At 36.0% G+C, this 21,528-nt stretch overlaps 2 protein-coding genes across 12 annotated transcripts in view; one reads left to right on the top strand and one right to left on the bottom strand.

Moving 5' to 3' along the window:
• IFT80 (intraflagellar transport 80) overlaps positions 1–21,528 on the top strand; it is a 133,090-nt gene that overhangs the window by 109,960 nt on the left and 1,602 nt on the right. For all 4 annotated transcript variants that reach the window (XM_047875761.1, XM_047875757.1, XM_047875760.1 and 1 more), the window contains 7 exons: positions 1,736–1,800; positions 4,143–4,278; positions 4,570–4,717; positions 5,807–5,978; positions 7,632–7,721; positions 7,805–7,977; positions 12,596–12,719. In XM_047875761.1, coding sequence (XP_047731717.1) covers positions 1,736–1,800; positions 4,143–4,278; positions 4,570–4,717; positions 5,807–5,978; positions 7,632–7,721; positions 7,805–7,977; positions 12,596–12,719 — 908 coding nt within the window. The remainder of the gene's footprint in view (positions 1–1,735; positions 1,801–4,142; positions 4,279–4,569; positions 4,718–5,806; positions 5,979–7,631; positions 7,722–7,804; positions 7,978–12,595; positions 12,720–21,528) is intronic.
• CC2H3orf80 (chromosome C2 C3orf80 homolog) overlaps positions 13,526–21,528 on the bottom strand; it is a 41,563-nt gene continuing 33,560 nt past the window's right edge. For 2 of the 8 annotated variants that reach the window (XM_047875768.1, XM_047875767.1), the window contains exon 4: positions 13,531–13,612. The gene's annotated coding sequence lies outside the window, so the exon portion shown is untranslated. Of the gene's footprint in view, positions 13,613–17,564; positions 17,644–21,528 lie in introns of those variants that run through there. The other 6 variants (XM_047875763.1, XM_047875762.1, XM_047875764.1 and 3 more) reach the window with 6 other exon arrangements.

The following is a 21,528-nucleotide window of genomic DNA, read 5'->3' as shown; positions in this document are numbered from 1 at the left end:
TCTCCTTAGGAAATGGCTCTGAGGATAGTGGCTGTACCTCAGGCTGACCAGAATCGGGATCTTCTCGAACACATTCCTTCAGTGGGGGCCCTGATACTAGAGGCTGTATTTGAGAGTGGCCAGAATCTATATTTGACCCATCTCTTACTTTCATTTTACCTATTAGATATTATAATAACTATGGGACTGTATATTTTTCTCTTTTCTTATTATTTTGCATTTTCTTATGCATCTAGTGAGCCAACTCCCCCAGGAGATGGATCCATCATCTCAAATTCCATAGATGACTTTTAACTTCTCACAGCTAATTGCAACTTAGCTGTTGTTTCATACCATGGGTGACCTTGTGGCTTCTAATAGTCAGACATTCCTCATCCCCATTCTTTCATTCTTTCTCTTCCCAAGCCACATGTTTGTTTGTTTTTTAATATTTTATTTTTGAAGGAGAGAGAGAGACAGAGCATGAGCGGGGGGAGGAGCAGAGAGAGAGGGAGCCACAGAATCTGAAGCAAGCTCCAGGCTCTAAGCTGTCAGCACAGCGCCTGACACGGGGCTCGAACTCATGAACCATGAGATCATGACCTGAGCCAAAGTCAGACACTTAACTGACTGAGCCACCCAGGTGCCCCAAGCCACATGTTTTTATGAGTTAGGGTTGGTGTAGTGAATCCTACCCTTCCAGACACCAACTATTACATTTTTACCTTAACTGTGTGTATTACAATTAGTTTCTCATACTAATAACCTGGAGTTAATCCAGACTCAAAAGCTTAAAGGCAAAATTTTCCTCAAGACTGCCCTCACTTTAGACACTAGCCACAAGTCTCAGGGAGTCCTCAGACCACCCATTTTGCTGACTGACTGGCTACAAATTCAGGGACTCCTATGACCCCTTCAAATTGGATAATTTGCTAAAATGACTCACAGGTATCAGGAAGGTGCTATGCATAGAATTATAGTTTTATTACAAAGGATACACACAGGATGAGGCCTGGGAAGGAACACAGAACTCCTGTGCCCTCTCATGGAGTCAGGGTACATCACCCTCCCAGAATATCAATATTGTCACCGATGAGGAAGCAACACTGAGTTTTTATGGGATTTTATTACATGGGCATGATTAATTAAATTATTAGCCACATTGATTGAACTCAACTTCCAGCCCCCTCCCACACACCAAATTTTGAAGCTGTCTAGGGCCCACCAAGAGTCTCCCCATTAGCATAACTAGGACATTCCTGTCACTCAGGATATTCCAAGGGTTGTTGAAGCTTCCTGCCAGGAACACAGGACAAAAACCGGGCAAATTACTAATTACATCACAGTAGTATACTGACCACAGGGAACGGGACAGTGCATAACACCTTGTCTAGTATTATAGTAGGCACTTGACACATTTTTCTTTTGTAGAATATGATTGTCTATGATCTTATATTCGTCTGTATCAGAGTTCTGAAAATTAAAAATTACATCTAGATTTGTACTTTCCATGGTCAATCCTGTGGAGAAGTGAAGCCATACCATTAATAACTATTCTAATTAGGGAATGTATGTTTAGGAAGAAGTATTCTAAGAAATATGACCCTGTTAATAAGTAAGAATTTAATGCTGCTGCTCTTCTATTCTGATAGATACTGTATGGTCCAAAGAGTTAAATAATTTCTCATTAGGATTAAAGTTTACCAATAAAAATTCTAATATAATATATTAACTAATGCTTTACTTTTTTTTCAAGTAATCTTCCTTTTTGAGGCATCAACTGGAAAACCATTAGGTGACGGGAAGCTTCTTTCTCATAAGGTAATGGACATTAGCTATTTCTAAAGTTAATTAGCCACTATTTACTTCCTTTTTTAAATTTAATGTTTTCATTTTAAGGAAAATAAAACATAGAAATTAGTCTTATATTTAAATCTGGTATGCATTCTACATAGAGTATTTTGCCTAAAAAATGTCATAAAGACTAAGCACTAGTAAACTCTGTAATAGAAAACTAATTGCAAATTAATTGGATAAAAGAATCTGACTTACATGTCTATTTTTCAGGCTCTTTACTGCTTTTTAATAAAATGTCCCATCTTGATTAAACTTTTAGCACCTATCAGTATATAAAAATGTTTTTATATTTCTAAACATCTTGCAGTTTTCTCATTGACCTGTCCTTAGCCAGCATTTTCTTTAGGTTTTAACACTGTAGTTAAACTGGAAAAAAAGTTCCATAGAAGTACGAAAAGACCCCAAATTGTGAATTGCTTATTGGTTTCTGATTTTTAGCATTAAAATAAACAAAGGACGGTGGCACCTGGGTGGCTCAGTCGGTTAAGTGTCCGACTTCAGCTCAGGTCATGATCTCACAGACTGTGAGTTCAAGCCCCACGTTAGGCTCTGTGCTGACAACTCAGAGCCTGGAGCCTCCTTCAGATTCTGTGTCTCCCTCTCTCTCTGCCCCTACCCTGCTCGCACTCTGTCTCTCTCAAAATAAAATAAAGACATTAAAAAAATTAAAATAAACAAAGGAGGGGCATCTGGGTGGCTCAGTTAGTTAAGCCTCCAACTTTGGCTCAGGTCATGATCTCACAATTTGTGAGTTCAAGCCTTACTTCGGGTTCTGTGCTGACAGCTCAGAGTCTGAAGCCTGCTTTAGATTTTGTGTCTCCCTCTTTCTCTGCCCCTCCCCCACTCATGCTCTGTCTCTCTTCTCTCAAAAATAAATAAACATGAAAAAAATTTTTAAATAAAGTAAATAAAGGAACACATTTTATTTATTCTAGTAAGAGATATATTTGGGTCTAAAGATGTTTTTAACTTTATTGTTCAATGCCACTAGTGAAGCCTGACTATATATTTTTTCTAATTTTTGTAATTATTAGTTTTAAATTTGAATAACAAATAAATTCAAAAGGTTTAGAAATGAAAAATTATAGAAAGGTATACAGTGAAAAAGTCTCCCTCCTACACCCCTTTTTGTCAATCCAATTCCATTTAATAATGGTAATTACCATTATTAAACTCCCTTTTCCTTTCAGAGATTTTTAGTGCATATACAAACAAAATTGATATTTGTTTTTAACTCCTTTTTTACAAAAAGGTAACATACAAGCCTGTACATTGCTTTTCTCACACAACACTATTTCTGGTGATCTTTCTATATCAATATATGAAGTGTTTTCCTAATCCTTTTCCCACAACCATACAGCATAACATTTTATGGACGTATCTGAATTTATTCAACATGTGCTCAAATGATGGACATTTAAGGTACTATCATAACACCTTCAAAAAACAAAACAAATCCTAGCAAGTGTAAAAAAAAATATTTTTTAAAGTCTTAGCAAGTCTTAAGACATAGTAAGCAGTAAATAAATCCCTCTTGGATTTAGTTGAAATTAATCCACACTGAACCATTTCCAAGTTATAAAGAAATTCATTTCAGTAGCTAGTATAATAGTGTAATAGATTAACATCATATGCCAGAAATACTTTGTTATGTGGACAAAAATACTAATCTTAAAGTCAGAAATCTGGACTTTAAATTCTAAATATGCTTGTTACCAGCTTTTTCTGAGCAAAATCACTTACTGGCTATGCATGTCAGTCTTTTTGTCCATAAAGTAAGTATGGTGATACCTATAGCACTAGGTTGTTTCCTGTTTCACAGGAAATAAATGTGAGAGAATCTATAAAATTTAAGTGTCTAAAACATGAGATATTTTCATAAATGTATTCTTATAAATCTTTAAAATATAGGCTCTTAGAGTACATTTTGTTATGGAACATAAATGTAATTAGTAGATCTCTCTTGTGATATTCAGACTTGCCTCACTCTTTCACTTGTCTAATAAAGGTGGGACAGGAGGACAAAAGTATTTCTCAGCTTCCAGAGTTTCAAAAATATATACATTATATTATAGTGTTTTAAGGGGCATCTTTCCCCTTTAAATTAAAAAAAAAGTAACTGTGCTTTAGCTTATGAATTAAATCAGTAGTTTAAAATTATTTATCAGGGACAGTTTATCATTCTAAGTAAGGGAGTGATATTTAATTGATCTTTAAATAAACACATTTTTATAATTAAATAATTTAAATGATCTGATATCAAGCACTAAAACTAATCCAATATTTTCATTTTTTCTAAATTTTAGAATGAAATTTTGGAAATTGCTCTGGATCAAAAAGGACTTACCAATGACAGAAAAATTGCCTTCATTGATAAAAATAGAGATCTCTATATCACCTCAGTGAAACGATTTGGGAAGGAAGAACAAATTATCAAACTTGGTAAAATAATTATAATACATTTAAATTTTTGATTGCTTGAATTAATCTCTGAATAATGCATTGAAAGAAAGACTTGCAAATTAAAAACATGATGGTTCTAGGTAAAATATTCAAATATTCCCATAAATTTTTAAGTGAAGTTTTGCAAATGTTTTCACCATTATACAATCAGAAAATAGAGTCATACCTACCAGAAATTAGATGGGGTCCTGTGTGTCAGTTGATTTTTAAAATATTTTAATACTTATTATAGTGGAACTAATCGTACATTAACATTCTTTTTAAAATAAGGAACAATGGTGCATACTTTGGCATGGAGTGATACATGCAATATCCTTTGTGGACTTCAGGATACTCGATTTACAGTGTGGTACTACCCCAATACAGTTTATGTCGACAGAGACATTTTGCCTAAAACATTATATGAAAGGGATGCAAGGTAACTGCACTTACTGTTGGAATTGTTTATAGTGATAAATAACTCTAAAGTGTCATGTTTTTGCCTTTAATGTCAATCCTGAAAGGTACCTTTCACTCTACCAAATTGTTCAGCTAAAGCTAGCTTGATGAGATTTAAGTTTGGGGGACAAGTTGAAAGTGTTGTATAATACTATTATATTTATTTGTTCCTTCTATGGATATAATTTTCCCTACAGAAATATAATTTTCAAGCCTAATGTTTCAAGCCTAATGTAAAAAAACTCAGGTGTTTTTTTTTTTTCAGTGTGGTTTAGTGATTTTAATATGGACATTTTTAAGATTTTTCAGTGGTACATAACGTGTCAATCTTTATTCTTTTTCAGATTATCATAAATTATTAATTATTGTCATACTTTCAGGAATTTATGTGTCTCTAGAATTGAATTTCTGTTAATATTAAAGATAGAAAAGTATATAAGGTTACTGAAGAGCCTTTTTTTTTAATTTTATATGCTTCAGAAAATACATGTATATTCCTAAATTCTCTAGGAAATAGCAAGATCTCTCACTCTTGACAAAATAAGAATACAAAACTTCTCAACTCCAAAACTTAGCTTAACTTTCAAATCTATTTTGAGTTCATTTAATATTCAATTCACAACTTTAGCAAAACCAGAGAAGCATCATTTTAAAAGTATTTAAACTAATGAAGTTAGTCACTTTAAGTTCACCTCTTTTTATTATCAGAAAATAATCTTAGAATCAGCTTAATTTTCTATTCATTTATACTTTCAAAAACTGAAGCTGTTTTTTAATCATTTGTATAATTTACCTTAAGACTTAGGGAAAAAATTTTATTTCAAATGCTTTTAGGCATAGCTCCCAAATAATAATTTTTGCCACATTAAACTTTTATATTTTGCTCCAACTGGAGCAAGTTAGATTCAAATGTTTATTTAAATATATACATTCTCCCTGAAGTTAACTTTTTTGGGAGTGAATTTTAGAGATTTGGAGACTTTATATCTGTGTCAAGTGTAAACTCCCCTAATTAGTATATGAAAGATTTTGCTCAGAATATAAATTATACTTTGCTTTTTCCCAACAGTGAATTTAGTAAAAATCCCCATATTGTGAGTTTTGTTGGAAATCAGGTAACTATAAGAAGAGCTGATGGCTCACTGATTCACATCAGCATATCACCATATCCTGGTATTCTCCATGAATATGTAAGCAGTTCAAAATGGGAAGATGGTGTAAGACTTTGTCGTTTTGTTAAGGTACTTTATTTCATTTTAGATCCATGTTTGTGTATATATTGTGTATTTACGCATATCTTTGTGCAGGATAAGAAATGGTAACAGCTGGGCACCTGGGTGGCTCAGTAGGTTAAGCATCCGACTTTAGCTCAGGTCATGATTTCATGGTTCATGAGTTTGAGCCCCACATTGGGATCTGCACTGACAGCGGGGAACCTGCCTGGGATTCTTTCTCTCTCCCTCTCTCTCTGCTCCTCCCCACTCACTCGCAATCTCTCTCTCTCTCTCTCTTTCTCAAAATAAATAAATAACTATTAAAAAAAAAAGAAATGGTAACAGCTAAGGACTGGAAAATTGCAAATGAGATCATGTCTTTTTTTTTTTTTTTTTTAATAAGTGAAGACATGAGCAACACAGGGGGGTAGATATTGCTGTGTGATTTACTCTTAAAGAAGCTATAATTTAAATGAGTAGTTTCTCTATACTGGCACATATAGAAATCTTCTCTGGAACTTTTGTTAAAAAAAGTCAGATTCCCAAGTTTTATCCCAAGAGAGCTTCTAATTTATTAGATCTGGAATGAACCCTGGGCATATTTTTAAAATTCCTCAGATGATTTGTACACCTAAGGTTAAGAACCTCTACTTTAATTTTTTTTTAAAGTTTGTTCATTTTTGAGAGATAGACAAAGCATGAGTGGGGAAGGGGCAGAGAGAGGGAGACACAGAATCTGAAGCAGGCTCCAGGCTCTGAGCTGTCAGCACAGAGCCCGACACGGGGCTTGAACTAACGAACTGCGAGATCATGACCTGAGCCGAAGTCGTATGCTCAACCCAACCGACTGAGCCACCCAGGTGCCCCTAGAACCTCTACTTTAGACCAGCATTTCCCACTTGGTTGAATCCACTTGGTTGAATCCAGTATTTTTAAATACTTTTTAAAAAAAACTTTAAAAAAAAATTTTTTTTTTACATTTTTATTTATTTTTGAGAGACAGAGAGAGACAGAGTACAAGGGGGAGGGTCAGAGAGAGAATGACACACAGAATCCGAAGCAGGTTCCAGGCTCCGAGCTGTCAGCACAGACCCCAAGGCAGGACCTGAACTCACAAACTGCAAAATCATGACCTGAGCTGAAGTTGGATGCTCAACCAACTGAGCCACTCAGGCGCTCCTGACCCCAGAACTTTTTAATTTTACATGGGTTAGCATTGCTTAAAATAATACTTTTAAAATGACCTTTAGATGCTTTCCCTTACAATGAGTCGTTGATAGAAATCTGCTGTAATAGCATTGTCTGAGAACCTCACTATTTCTCTGGCTCCTTGTAAGTTACATTCTTTGACCTCATCAGAAATACTGGAGGGTTTATAACCTTGAATTATCTTAAAAGTGTATCATAAGTTCAAAAATAAATCTTTGATAATTAGAAATGAAATTTTGTAATAATTTGTATTCAAAAGAAGTTCTCTATGTGTTATTAATATATTTCAACAAAGTACCCATGTGAAATTTCCACATGATTAATTTATTAAATTATTAGTTTTTTCAGTGCCATGCTCAACAATTTTTAATTTTTTCATTAAAATGTTAACTTTTATATATTTTAAGTCACTGTTTATTTTAAGGCAGTTCTGCTTCTAGTTGAAATAATTGTTCTCCTATTTCACTTTAGGAGCAAACCATGTGGGCTTGCCTAGCTGCTATGGCAGTTGCTAATAGAGATATGACTACCGCAGAAATAGCCTATGCAGCAATTGGTGAAGTAAATAATGTTTACTTACCTATATGTTTGCAGTTTTTCTTCCCTTTCTGTTACTCTACTTCATATATTTTTACTTTTTTTAGATTGATAAGGTTCAGTACATCAATTCTATAAAAGATCTTCCATCTAAAGAATCAAAAATGGCTCACATACTCATGTTTAGTGGGAACATACAGGAGGCTGAAATGGTACTTCTTCAGGCTGGCCTTGTTTATCAAGCGATCCAGATCAATATTAATCTCTATAACTGGGAAAGGTAATAAAAATGTTCTTCACCAATTCTAAAACCCAATTGATCTTAATGGTTTCTTCTATCTACCACTTGGTAAATTACGTTTTCCACTGTACTTAATAGTTTCCTAACATCACAGAAGAATTTATTCACATTTATATTTGTGAGTAGTTTGCCATTGAAGATTTATGCCTTTGCTAAACTTGTGATTGATTAGAAGTTGAGGTGTGAAGAAGAAAAGAGAATCTAGGATGTCTTCCAATTTTCTGATTTCAATAACTCAGATTGAATGAGTTATTCAATAACTCAGATTGAATTACTACCAATAGATGATGGTAGTAATATTGGCAGGTTTGGAAGGCAATATAGTGAGTTCAGTGTTAGGCATGTTGGATTTGAAATTTTGTGAAGAGATATGTGATAATAGTTGATTAATGAACCCGGAGCTCATGAGCAAGATTTGAACTGGAGATGTAGATTTAGCAGCCATTAGCCAAGTGGAGGGCAATTGAAGAAAAAAGAATGGACACAATTGCTCAGGAAATGTGTGGAGTGAGAAGATATCAACTACGTTTATGGGTTGGGTGAAAGAAAAGAAATCTGTTGAAAGATTTGAATAAAGCAGTCAGACAGGCAGAGAGAAGAGCCATGAGGAATTTGTGTTGCTAAGGAAGAAAGCCCATCAGATTTGAAATGAGGAGTGCTCAGTAGTAGCCTTCTCCTCTACATGAGGCTTTGACACATCGCTTTCTAAGAGTGAGTGGCACACTGCTCTTTGCTGTGGCATATCAGGTATCTCCCCTCACTCTCTCAGGTATTCATCTCTCAGGGAAGAGGCTGCAGTGCTTATACACACCTGAAGTTACTATGTTATAAAATTGGCATGCTGACTTTTTCAGGTTTGACATGTCTTTCATCACTTTTATCTATCTACCCCTACCCTACCGTTTGTTAATAAGCAGATCCCAGTCATCATATCACTTTATTTATAAGTATTTCAGTATGTATCTCAAGGTTTTTAAAAATCTAACCACAATATCACAGTCACACTTTAAAGAATTAACAGTAATTCCTTTCGGTGTTCTTGTTTCTCTGATCATCTCATAAATGTTTTGTTTTGTTTTATGGTTTGTTTGTTTGATTCAAGATCCAAAAAAATTTCCATACATTATGACTCCTAGATATGTTCTTTTCTTTTAATCTATAGGTTTTCCTATTTCTTATGTTTTCTTATAATTTTCCCACTACAGAAACTGGGCCTTTAGAGTTTCCTATAATCTGGATTTTGCTGATTGCATCTCTGTGGTGTCATTTGACACGTTCCTTTGCCGCTTGAATTAACCATAAATTGGTGTTGAATCTAGAAACTTGATTAGATTTAGGTTTAATATTTTTTTCCCCCTTTTGGGAACACCTCATATCACAGAGGTAGTGTTGAATATATTTTCACAATGACTGGTTGTCTTTCTTTTTGTGATGTTAGCAGCCATTAATAATCATTGCCCAGATCCATTAATTAATTAAAATACTGGAAGGATAGAATTTAAGTATCGGATGACAAATATATTAGACTTCTTTTAAGATCCCTGAATTTCTATATTTGTTTAAATCCTTTAGAAGGGAGCACATTTCATTTTGTTAACATGTTTATTCCATTTGAGAAGCAGTCTTGCTGATTTGTGCTTCTGTTATTCACATTTGAATTTGAAAATTACCTGCAACCTAATAAGTTGCAGCCCTTGAAGAGTTGTAGGTAAGCAGGTCATCTACTTGATGTTCACTTTGGACATTTGGTAGTAATCTGTTCTCAAAAATGGAAGTTAAGAGAGATAGACACTAGAAACTTTATGTATTAATAAAAAACAATTTCTCTGTTTCTACCAGTTATATAAAGTGATTTTGCTTCATTAAAGTTATGTAAAAGATCATATTTTGAAGTTACAAAATCTTTTTATATAACTTCCTTCTATTTAAAATCAGAGAGGATACATGGATTTATTCCAGCCCCATAATCTAATGTCACATTTGTTTGGTTGCCAAATAACCATTTTAAAGCTAAAGACATGCTGTTCCCATAACCCTTATATAATTTGGAGTGAATTTCCTTCTCTGTGTGATAAAGAAACATTTCTTACCCAGTGTATGCTTTTAGAGAACATTTAAAATAGCACATATAATTTGAATGTTTACCTTTAGCTATTGCTCTTCAATCAGATAATTAATACATATTTTATATAATGATAATGACTATAATATAGATAATGCTTAGCATCTAGTATCTAAATGTGGTATTAGACATTATATTTTATCCTTCATACATAATTAAATGTACTAATGTTCCATGACAATGATCTCTTTGGAGATAATTTTCTTTTTGAAAAGTCCCAACCAAAAAATGGTTACGTATTCCCCACTTGGAATACTTCTAGTTGTGTACAATCAAAAATTCCTTCCCCAGTCATGTTCAGTCATAAAAAAGGAATGGGAAATGGCATTTTTCAGGTGCCAGAGGACTGGTTCACCAGAGTCTCCACTCACACATCCACAATGGAGTCAGAGCCTTAAGGATATATGGAGGGTGATATGGGAGAGGATTAGAAGGATTAAAACATCATGGGGCGCCTGGGTGGCTCAGATCATTGAGCATCTGACTTCAGCTCAGGTCATGATTTTATGGCTGGTGAGTTCGAGCCCCGTGTCGGGCTCTGTGCTGACACCTCGGAGCCTGGAACCTGCTTCAGATTCTGTGTCTCCCTCTCTCTCTGCGCCTCCCCTACTCGCACTCTGTCTCTCTCTCTCTCTCTCGAAAATAAATAAAAACATTTTAAAAATTAAAAAAAGAAGGATTAAAGCATCTTTACTTCTATTTCTCCTCTTTTGATACTCTATAAATTGGTTTTTGCCTTCTTGCATTTCACTTGTTTCTCTAAATTGCAGTACTTCTACATTCTTCTCTGTGTCCCTCTTTTTCTCTGAAAGACTTAAAGTCACAGAGGAATGAGGGAACTTTGTGAGGAGATTGTAATGGGTAGCAAATACTGATACATGGATTTAGCAATATGTACATATACTTTTATAAGAAATCATTGTGCTGAATTTTGGCATTATCATTTGTATTACACCTGACTTAAATTCATAACTTTTTATATTGTCTTAATATTTCTCTCGGTTTTCTATCAACTGTCAATTAATATACACAGCATATCTAAGATACTTAAAACAATTTTTTTTAGTGTTTATTTTTGAAGGAGAGAGCGACAGAGCATGAGCAGGGGAGGAGCAGAGAGAAAGGGAGACACTGAATTCAAAGTGGGCTCCAGGCTCTGAGCTGTCAGCACAGAGCCCTGACCTGAGCAGAAATCGGGCGTTTAACCAACTGAGCCACCCAGGCACCCCTAAAATACTTTTTAAAGTGACTATTTAGGTCAAACCAAAGCATGCTAAAAATGAAACATTTTCCTACTGAAGGGTCACATGTTGCAAAAATCTAGTCAGTAGTCAGTATTGTCTAAACAACGGATTTACAGTAGTTGGCTCTGATACATAAATCATGACTGGCTTATTCAGAAATCATATATCATATGAGAAAACAAGGGAACTTGAAAAAGGATATACTTTAGGTATTAGGATGGCCATTTCCCATACTTTAAAACAAGATTATAGTGAACAGTGTAGGAGAGCTATACTATACTGGATTTTTCCTGACTCAACTCGTACGAGTTATGCACAGGATCATGGGCTGAGATACTGTCCAAAACCTACATACACAAATAGGCCAAGAACTGAAGATTAATCTTTTCATTTCCCTCGAAATTATCAATACATAGATTTTATGTCTTTGGTATTGTACCACTGATTTTAGCAATTAATTTAGTTCTTGCCTGCTATTTAAATAAAATATTACCTTGAAAATAACTTAAGTTACATTGAAAGATATTAATTGGATTATAAAATTTAAATGGGTATTAACTTATTCTAAGAATCAAATGGCAAAAGATTTTGTCAGATTTTTATTATCCACAAATTTTAGTTTTATAATATTTTAAATTTGCTGTGTTATAACATAAAGGATATCAGTATTTATTTGAATATTGACCAGAATACATTCTAGACTGTAGATAAATAAATTCTGGAGCAGAATAAATTATAGACTTAAAAAAATTGTCAAGATAGTGGAACCACTTACACTGGGGGGGGGGGAGTTCATTCACTTGAATTTTATTATGATTTCAATTAATTTTTCAATGAACATTTACCATACATAGACTATGGTATACTCACCAAAGAGAAATGAAACCTAGATCTCCCTTCAGTTAATGTACAGGTTATGGAAGAAACAGACTTGTAAATAATTATAATATCTGTAAGCAGTGCTGTCATAATAGTATGCATAAAATGTCATGGAGCACAGATAAGATAATGGTCTTTTATTTCTACAAGGAGGGCTGGTCAGGGAGAAGAGATGATGTTTGATCTGGACCTTGAAACATAAGTTGGAATTTGCAAGATGGATGAGGTAGGGAATGGTGTTTCATATTGAAGGATGAGTGGAAAGGGAACATCATAGACCATTTGTCTCACTCTGTTACCCCAAAACTCTAATCCAAGCAATGCTGATTATCTGTTTTGTTTCTCATTATAGGGCACTTGAATTGGCTGTAAAATATAAAACACACGTTGATACAGTTCTTGCTTACCGGCAAAAGTTTTTGGAGACATTTGGTAAACAGGAAACTAATAAACGGTATTTGCAGTATGCAGAAGGTGTAAGTATTATACAGTATTTTACGATAATGTATATGCTTTGTAAGTATATATAATATTCATCTTAATAAGACAAAATTGGAATAATTCATGCCATAATCTCAAAATCACTTTTTGCCTTATGATATTATAGTCTTATTTTGACTATATAATTATATTACTGATTTTTTTTCTGGAATCTTAAAGCCATGTTTTGATGAACTCAAATCTGTTTTCGTATTTAATTTGTATTAAGGTTGGGTGCTAACTGATATTTTTAGATAAGCAATATAAATGGCTGGGATAAAGGTTTCTAACTCCTAAATTTTGTCTTCCACCAGCTGCCCCTTCTGCTCCAGGGGAAATATATAAGCACAGAGGGCATTGATCAGAAAATGGATACTTTGTCACTTTGCAAAATTCTAGGGAGCTAGTTTGCACCTAGAGTGGAGCCTAGCCCAGGTAGACTTCACTGTCTAGAACCAAAGAAGGCTAAACCATTGCCTCTCAAATCCCTACCAGAATCTCAGGTTTCATCACTATAATTAGAAGAAAGTCATTCCAGTATGTATCAGCCCATGTGCATTTTGCCCAAGTGCCTAGAGCAGGACTATTGTAGCTACCTGCTTAGATCCATCTCGGCTCAGGCTACAGAAAGAGAGTTCACCTCTAGCCATGCAGACCCAAGAGACTTACAATCCCAAGACAGGGGCAACCTTCCTCCCACCTCTGTGAACCAGTTGATTTTCTCAGCCTTTTATTCATTTTATTAAAAAAATGTTTATGAGTGCTCACCCTGGGCCAGGTATTATGCTGGATGCTGAGTCAGATATGGCTTCTGTTTTTGTGGAGCTTGTAGACTATGTGGGAGTGCTGCTCCTTGGAGATGGAATAAAACGGAATGTTCTGACCTGTCCTAAAGGGCAGAGTAAATTAGAGGAACCTTAGGAAGAGGAAAGAAGGTACCTACAATTTCTACTAAAGCCAACATTATACATTTATCATATGACTTGATAAACTCAGTCTTTCTCCTCTTATGTAGGGAAAAACAGTTCTTCCCTGCTATGAGTCTTTCACCTGTAAGTCTTCTTTACTATTCACACAGAACACTTCACTTCTGGTCACCTAACATGTGGAGGTTTCCCCTCATGCCAACAAGCAGTCTCCAACACCAGCTGTGTGTCCTACAATTTAACTCAGCTCTGATACTGCCTAACTGGAGATAGTATCAGATTCCACAGGTAAAGGGCTCATTCCCACAAGATTGCCCTCACTCCTCATCAGATGCCAGTTACAAGCTCAGATTATCACCTGTGCTTCTGACTGACCAGCTATAGATCTGCAGTCCCAGTAACCCCTGCCTTAGGTTTCAGATGCAAGTCACAAGTCCAGGTTGTTACCTGTACTTCTGACTGACTTGCTATAAGTCAGAGGCTCCCATTCCCCCTTTCTGGTTTGATTAGTTTGCTAGAGTGGCTCACAGAACTAAGGAAACATTTACTTATGTTTACCAGTTTATTAAGGGATATGATAAAGGGTACAGATGAATAGCCAGATGAAAAGATACTTAGGGCAAGGTCAGGGAAGGTCCTACCCTCAGGAACTCCTGTCTCTTCAGAGTTGGGGTGTGTTACCCTCCCAGTGTGGATGTGTTCACCAGCCCAGGAGTTCTCTGAACCCTGTACTTTGCTATTTTATCGAGGCTTCATCACATAGGCATGATCAGCCATTAACTCCATTTTCAACCTTTCTTCCTTCCCAAGGGAATGGGGACAGGACTGAAAATTCCTAGCTTCTAATCATGACTTGGTCTTTCTGGTGATCAGCCCTCATCTGGAAGCCATCCAAGGACTCTCCCAGAGTTGTCTCTTTAAAACAAAAGATGCTTCTATCACTCAGAAAGCCCCGTGTCAGGAACTGAGGTCAAAGACCAAATATTAGAACAAAAGATGTTCCTAGTGCTGTTATCACTTAGGAAACTACAAGAGTTCTAGGAGTTCTTTGCCAGAAACTGGGAGCAGCGACCAATATATGTATTTTCTATTGCCTCACACCATATTTAGAATACTGAGTGTCATGATCTGCAGTTTTGGACTTCAGAACAGCTCTCAAGGTAGTAAAGCCTTTGAAACCATTCTTGGAGTTCTGCAATGCAACTTCAGCATCTAGATCCAGGACAGACACAAGTTGTCTGTTTCTTGGTAGGAAGAGGTGTATTTTACAGATGTTCCACAGACTATTTGTTTCATTTGAAGCTTCACTATTAAAAATGAATCCTCTAGGAGTTTGGGCTATGAGAGCTTGCTCTACTACTGGGACAAACTCAGGGTCCCTGGGACCTCTGAGGACTACACTCTAATCCACAGAATAGGACAGCAGCCATCACCCCTACAGTGCTAAGCAGCCTAGAGAATCACCAATCACCTGATCTTTTTGTCATGGTTTTGAAAATATGATATGTTAAAACTGAGCACCCATGTTAAATTTACTTTATGGCATAATTTTAAGTAGATACATACTACTCTGCTTCCTCTTCATCATCCTTGCCATCAATATATTTTTCAGTATTTTCACATTAGGTGCTTTGGAGGACATAGAAAGTATAACTCTTCCCCACAAATTTATAATTATTGTAATTTATATTATAATTATTACATCATTATAATTAAAATTGTATTTTAGATAGTAAAAATTTAACATTTTTATCTTCTTTCTTATTATCTATGTATTCAACTGTTAACCAAAATGTAATACTTCAATCACAAGAGCGGCAGAAATTTTCAGAGATTTTTTTAATCCTGAAACTATATAGGTTACTTTGACTCCCTATGGTGCTACATTCTAGTATCCTTTTTTTTCCTCATAAATGTAATTTGGAAGCTAACTAGAAATTATAAAGCAGTATTTTAAGATGAAAATTATTTTTTACTCAAAAATTTCCCACTATTTATCTACCTTAGCCAAAATTTTGATTATATAAACATTTTATTTGCTAAGTGTTAAGAGAGCATTTTTAAAAACTAAGAAATTTATTCTAGATATCTAGTGAATTCTGGTGGGTTCATAGTACATAATGTGGAAGCTTATATGAAGTGAAAAGTTTCATATATGTTTGTATTCATGAGCCCTGAAATGTTATTTGGGCATTTCTAGTTTAAAATATGGAAACCTGGGATTTATACAAGGTGGGCTGTCTTCTAAGATCCCAACTAGAGTCATTGTACCTGGTCTACAACAGTAAATATTTGTAAAATAATTTGTAAGTCGGCCAATAAAATTCACTTGAGGAATATACAATCTACCAAATATATTGTGTACAAGAAGAAAAGTAGAAGAACCAAGAAATGTTTAAAACATTATTCTAGGAGAAAGAAAACAGTGGAAATATAAACAAACCAACAACTTGGGAACAGACTTTCAGAAAGTATAGAATTTTGAAGAAGACCCAGAAGAGCCAGCACTCTAGTTCAGACAAACCACGTTAGGCATAGCTACTACCTGAGCTCTTTTGCAGGTTTTAAGGCCTTGTAATCTTATGATTATATATCTATATATGTATCTATCTATATCTATATCTATATCTATATCTATATCTATATCTGTATCTATATATGTATCTATATATGTATCTACATATATATCTATGTATCTATCTATATGTCTCTACATATATATCTACATATATATCTATATATGTATCTACATATATAGGTATCTACATCTATATCTATATCTATTATGTATCTACATATATATTGGTAGGTGATAGCTCATCTGGTAGGTACTTATTCATTCAATATTTATTGAGTACTTTCTGCAGACAATGTACTCCCCTTCTATTTCAAATAGAAAAGTAAATATGGCAGACACTGACCCCAGCTTTATGAAGCTTGCATTCAGTGGAAGCTATAGTTAATTATACAGTTGTTAATTTCAATTGTGATCATTGGCTTGAAGATGCTATAAAACTTGATGGGTGGGGGTGCCTCAGTTGGTCAAGCATCTGACTTCAGCTCGGGTCATGATCTCGCAGTTCAGAAGTTCAAGCCCCACATCAAGCTGTCTGTTGTCAGTGTGAAGTCTGCTTCAGATCCTTTGTTCCCCCCTCTCTCTGCTCACTCCCTGCTCACGTTCTCTCTCTCAAAAATAATAAACATTAAAAAAAAACTTGATGTGTAGGGAACCTAATCTAGAGTGGTGGGGATTAGCAAAGACTTTCTAAGCAAGGCAAACAATATTTGAGCTGAACTCTAAAGAATAAATAGTAGAAGCTGACTGGATTTGGGGTGGGAGAGGAAGTGGGGGTGGGCATGTTCCAGGCAGAGAGAAAGCTCTTAAATGGGAAACAGTAAAGAACAAAAGGGAGATTAACTTGAGGGTTTCATAGGGCAAATTAAGGATTTTGGACTCTATGCTAAGACATATATGAATTCATTAAAAGGAAGTAACATGATTGCTTTTCCCTTTTAAAATCCTGATTCCTCAAAATAAATGGAAACTAAAGAGTTTTCCACAAAATTATCTTGAGTAGGATTTTGTCAGTGTTAAAGGATATATATGATAATAAGACCAAATGTGTGAGGTCTTGAAAGAATGGGAAGGAGTCCCTAGTAACTGCTCTGGATCCTGGGTACTGAGTAGTTGGAATATTGGTTGGGACCAGACATTGGAGGGTCTTAATACCATGTTAAGAGAATAGACTTCATAATGCAGGCAATGGGAAGGCTTGGAGGTTTGCAATCAAGAGAATGATTTGAAAGATACCTTTTGGTGTAGAAGATGGATCAGAGGTAAGGGTGGTGACTAGGAGATCAGTTAGGAGATTACTATAATAGTTTCACCAGGAGATGGTTGGGGTGGTAGTTAGGTTGGTTAGGCAAGACATTTGAGAACAACTTCAACATTTCTGGTGTGGTTGACTGGTAGATGGAGAGGGATGCCATTAATCTAGATAAGGAACAGTGAGAATATACAAGTTTTAGACCTTTTGAGTTTGAATACATGAAAATATACATTTTTTTTGTTTGAAGTCCCTGTGGGGTATCCAGATGGAGATATCTAATAGGCAATTGGAAATATAATTGTGAACATTGAAGGATACTGACAAAGAGGAATCAGGGCATGATAAATAAATTTATGGTCATGACCATGTGGGCATAGTTGAAAGTATGAAAGTTGATGTCATCTCCTAGGAAAGTATAAAAAAGTTGTGGTTGGAATCCTGGTGAATACAAATACTAACAGCTAAGAGGTTACCTAGGGAGGGGTACCTGGGTGGCTCAGTTGGTTGAGCGTCCAACTCTTGATTATGGCTCGTCCCCTCCATGCTGAGAGTGGAGCCTGCTTGAAATTCTCTCTCTCTCCCTCTGTCCCTCACCCTCTACTCTTCTCCCCCACTCACATGCACACATGCTGTCTCTCTCAAATAAATTTTTTAAAAATTAAGTAAAACAAAGTATAAATTACTTTAAAAAAAAGAGGTTGTCTAGGGAAAAGAAACAGGAGGAAAAAAAGACTGAGAACATTGAGAAAGGAGAGCACAAACCAGAAGAGAATGGTATTATACAGTCAGAGATTTTTCAAAGAGCTTTGGTCAACAAGATCTAGGGAATGCTTCTGCATCAGGACCTTTTTCTTCCTTTTGTCAGTGTGCTCTTCCCCAGATATTCCCATGGACTCACTAATCTCCTTTAGGTCTTCACGTCAAATTCTCAGGGACATCTTTTCCTACCACTCTGTTTAAAATACAACACCCCCTTCCCCCAACTCCACTCCTGGCACTCAGTATTTCCTTTCCCTGTTTCCAAAACTCTTACCACTTCTCACATTTTATATATTTTTAGGGGCACCTGAGTGGCTCAGTCAGTTAAGCCCCCAACTTCAGCTCAGGTCATGATCTCACAGTTTGTGAGTTCAAGCCCCACGTCAGGCTTTTAAAGGGGTGCCTGGGTGGCTCAGTTGGTTGAGCATCTGACTTCAGCTCAGGTCATGATCTCATGGTTCATGAGTTTGAGCCCCGTGTCGGGCTGTGTGCTGACAGCTCAGAGCCTGGAGCCTGCTTCCAATTCTGTGTCTCCCTCTCTCTCTCTGCCCCTCCCCTGCTCACGCTCTGTCTCCGTCTCTTTCAAGAATAAATGAACATTAAAAAAATAAAAAAAGAATGCAACACCCCCTTCCCCCAACTCCACCCCTGGCACTCAGTATTTCCTTTCCCTGTTTCCAAAACTCTTACCACTTCTCACATTTTATATATTTTTATATCTTCCACTATTATTTGTCTTTGCTTATCTTTCTATGAAGACTGTGATTTTTATCAATTAATTCACTGCTGAAGCCTTGCACCTAGAACAATCCTTGGCGTATAATAAGCACTAAATATTTATTGAATGAGTAATCTAATCATATGTAGGATAAGGAATGAAAACACTTGATGGTGGCTTTAGTGAAAAGTTCGTGAAGTGTGGTAGGAGCACAGTCACATTATAGTGTTCTGAGGACAAAATGAGAGTCAGGAATGAGAAGAACGAGGGTGGTAGTTTGCAGGGAGACAGAATTGAGGGGGAAGGATGATGAGCAGCAGCCAGTGTAGCAAGGAAATTGAAAATGTGAGTAATATAACTGAAGGCAGATGTCCCAGGGGAGTGGAAGAAGATGGGATCAGGGATGTATGTGAAGAGGTTGGCCTGAGACAGAAGGGAAAGAGAGATGAATACAAATGTAGGTAAATTTGTGTGAAGAAGGAGATTAAGCAAATTCATGTCTGATGGCCACTGTATTCTCTGGAAAGCCAATTGGTATGATTTTGAAATTACTTCTATGTGAATAAGAAGAACTTACCAGGGACTAGAATAAGAAGTGCCAAATAGTACTAACACACCCTATAATAGGAAAAGATGTGTCTTGCTGTAGAGATCAGTCACTTGAAAGCTGTCATGATGAGTACAGCCTTATCTAAAACCCACTAGTATTCTAGTCCAAGAACTAAATTAGCAGAACACTGTTCTAAAACTGGATAAATGCCAAAGTGAAAGTGAAGCATTCATTTTCAATAGGATAACTATCAACTGGCTCCCTCATTTGTACTCTAACAAGTGATAGTATAGATGGCATCAATTTACTTGATGGACTTCTGGTACAACAGAGCAACAGTTGCTCAGTGTACGGTCAATATATGGTTTTATTGTGATTGATCTGAGAAACACATGTAAGTCAATTTAAGGCTGGAAGAAGGCCAAGGCATTTATCAAGTTTTGTCTTTCTCTTTGCAAATGTTTTGTTAGACATAGAGTGTTTTGCCATTTAAAAACATCAAGTTCTGGCCTGATTGAAAAATGGGTCTTTCAAATAGTCTTAACATTTGCTCTGCCTTTCAGTGAGCGGTCACTTGCATCTTACCACAGACATTCATCTTCTATGAGCGAGAGGGATTCTTTTAATTCATCCATTTTATATATTATAGACTAGTATATGGAATTATCTCTTTTTTAAAGTGGCCAAAATGTCCACAAATTACCATGCAGAAATTTAGATGAAAGATACTGAAATAAAAAAGAACCAATACTTTATCAACTTCCAGCATAAAAGAGGCACAAAGCCCTGATAAGGTTAAACTTATCTCCCAGTTACTTAAAATAAATCTGCTCAGGCAGCAAGTAGTACCTAAGTCTGGTTTAATGCTACTTATTTCACTCAACTCCCCTACATGAAGATGAAAACCTGTTCACTTTTGGCTCAGTCTCAGGGGTTGGGGCTTATTTCATTGTAAATCGGAATTAGGTTAATCTAGGACCCAATTTTTCTGTACCTTGCCTGGGACAACACACATTCCTAAAGTAGTCATCTCCAAATTTTTCTAAACAATAGAATGCTTTTTCCTAAAGAAATTGTTCACAGATGTCAGGGCAGAGTCCATAGCTAACAGCAAGTATAATCAGCTTAGGGGAAAGGCAGGGTAGAAGGCATGGCTGGAAAAATGGCCCCATGTCAGTGGGGCATGTGACTTGATCTCCCGGTTTTGTCTGAGCCCCACGTTGGGCATAGAGATTAAAAAAATGGAAACATAAAAATGGTACTTTTCAGTGATTGTTTTTACATGTCCCCCAGCCTTGATTATGCACTGCACTTTCTTTAATATCTTTTTGTTGTTGTCTAAACCATCACCATGTCTGTATTACTTTAATAGTTGTTGTAATGGAGTCCCTTTTTCAGAGTATGCTCAGGAGAAGCAAACGCTTCCCTATTCTTACTCATACCTAGGCTCTAATGAAACCTCAGTGAAAAAAAAAAAAAGGTAAAATGCTAACCCATTTGAAACATGGCCTCATGGCTAGGGCCCTGTCCATTTTTCCTCTTGTTTGGAGGAGAAGAGTCCACCTTCTCCCCCTGTCCCTGAGGCACCTATGCAGAATCTGAAGGCTCCATGAGACTATTTAGATGTAGTTTTATCAACAGCTACAACTAGATTTTGGTGTTTTGAATCATGATGAGAATCTTTCCTTTTAATTGTGGTAATTGTTTTGTTTGGTCTTATTCTTAAAGGTATTTTTTATTTAAGCATTATTTCTTTTTTTTTAACATTTGTTGATTTTTGAAAGACAGAGAGAGACAGAGAGTGAGTGGGAGAAGGGGAGAGAGAGGGAGGGAGACACAGAATCTGAAGCAGGCTCCAGGCTCTGAGCTGTCAACAGATGTGGGGCTCGAACCCACAAACCTGGAAATCATGACCTGTGCCGAAGTTGGATGCTTAACCAACTGAGCCATCCAGGCGCCCTTAACCTGTCTTTCATGCTCTCTTTTTTCTCTAGCGATTTAGAAGCCATCATTCTATTTTTT

Source organism: Prionailurus viverrinus, chromosome C2, assembly GCF_022837055.1.
Source record: "Prionailurus viverrinus isolate Anna chromosome C2, UM_Priviv_1.0, whole genome shotgun sequence".
NCBI lineage: Eukaryota > Metazoa > Chordata > Mammalia > Carnivora > Felidae > Prionailurus > Prionailurus viverrinus.
Note: the sequence above shows the minus strand (reverse complement) of the source record. Positions and strands in the feature narration are given on the sequence as shown.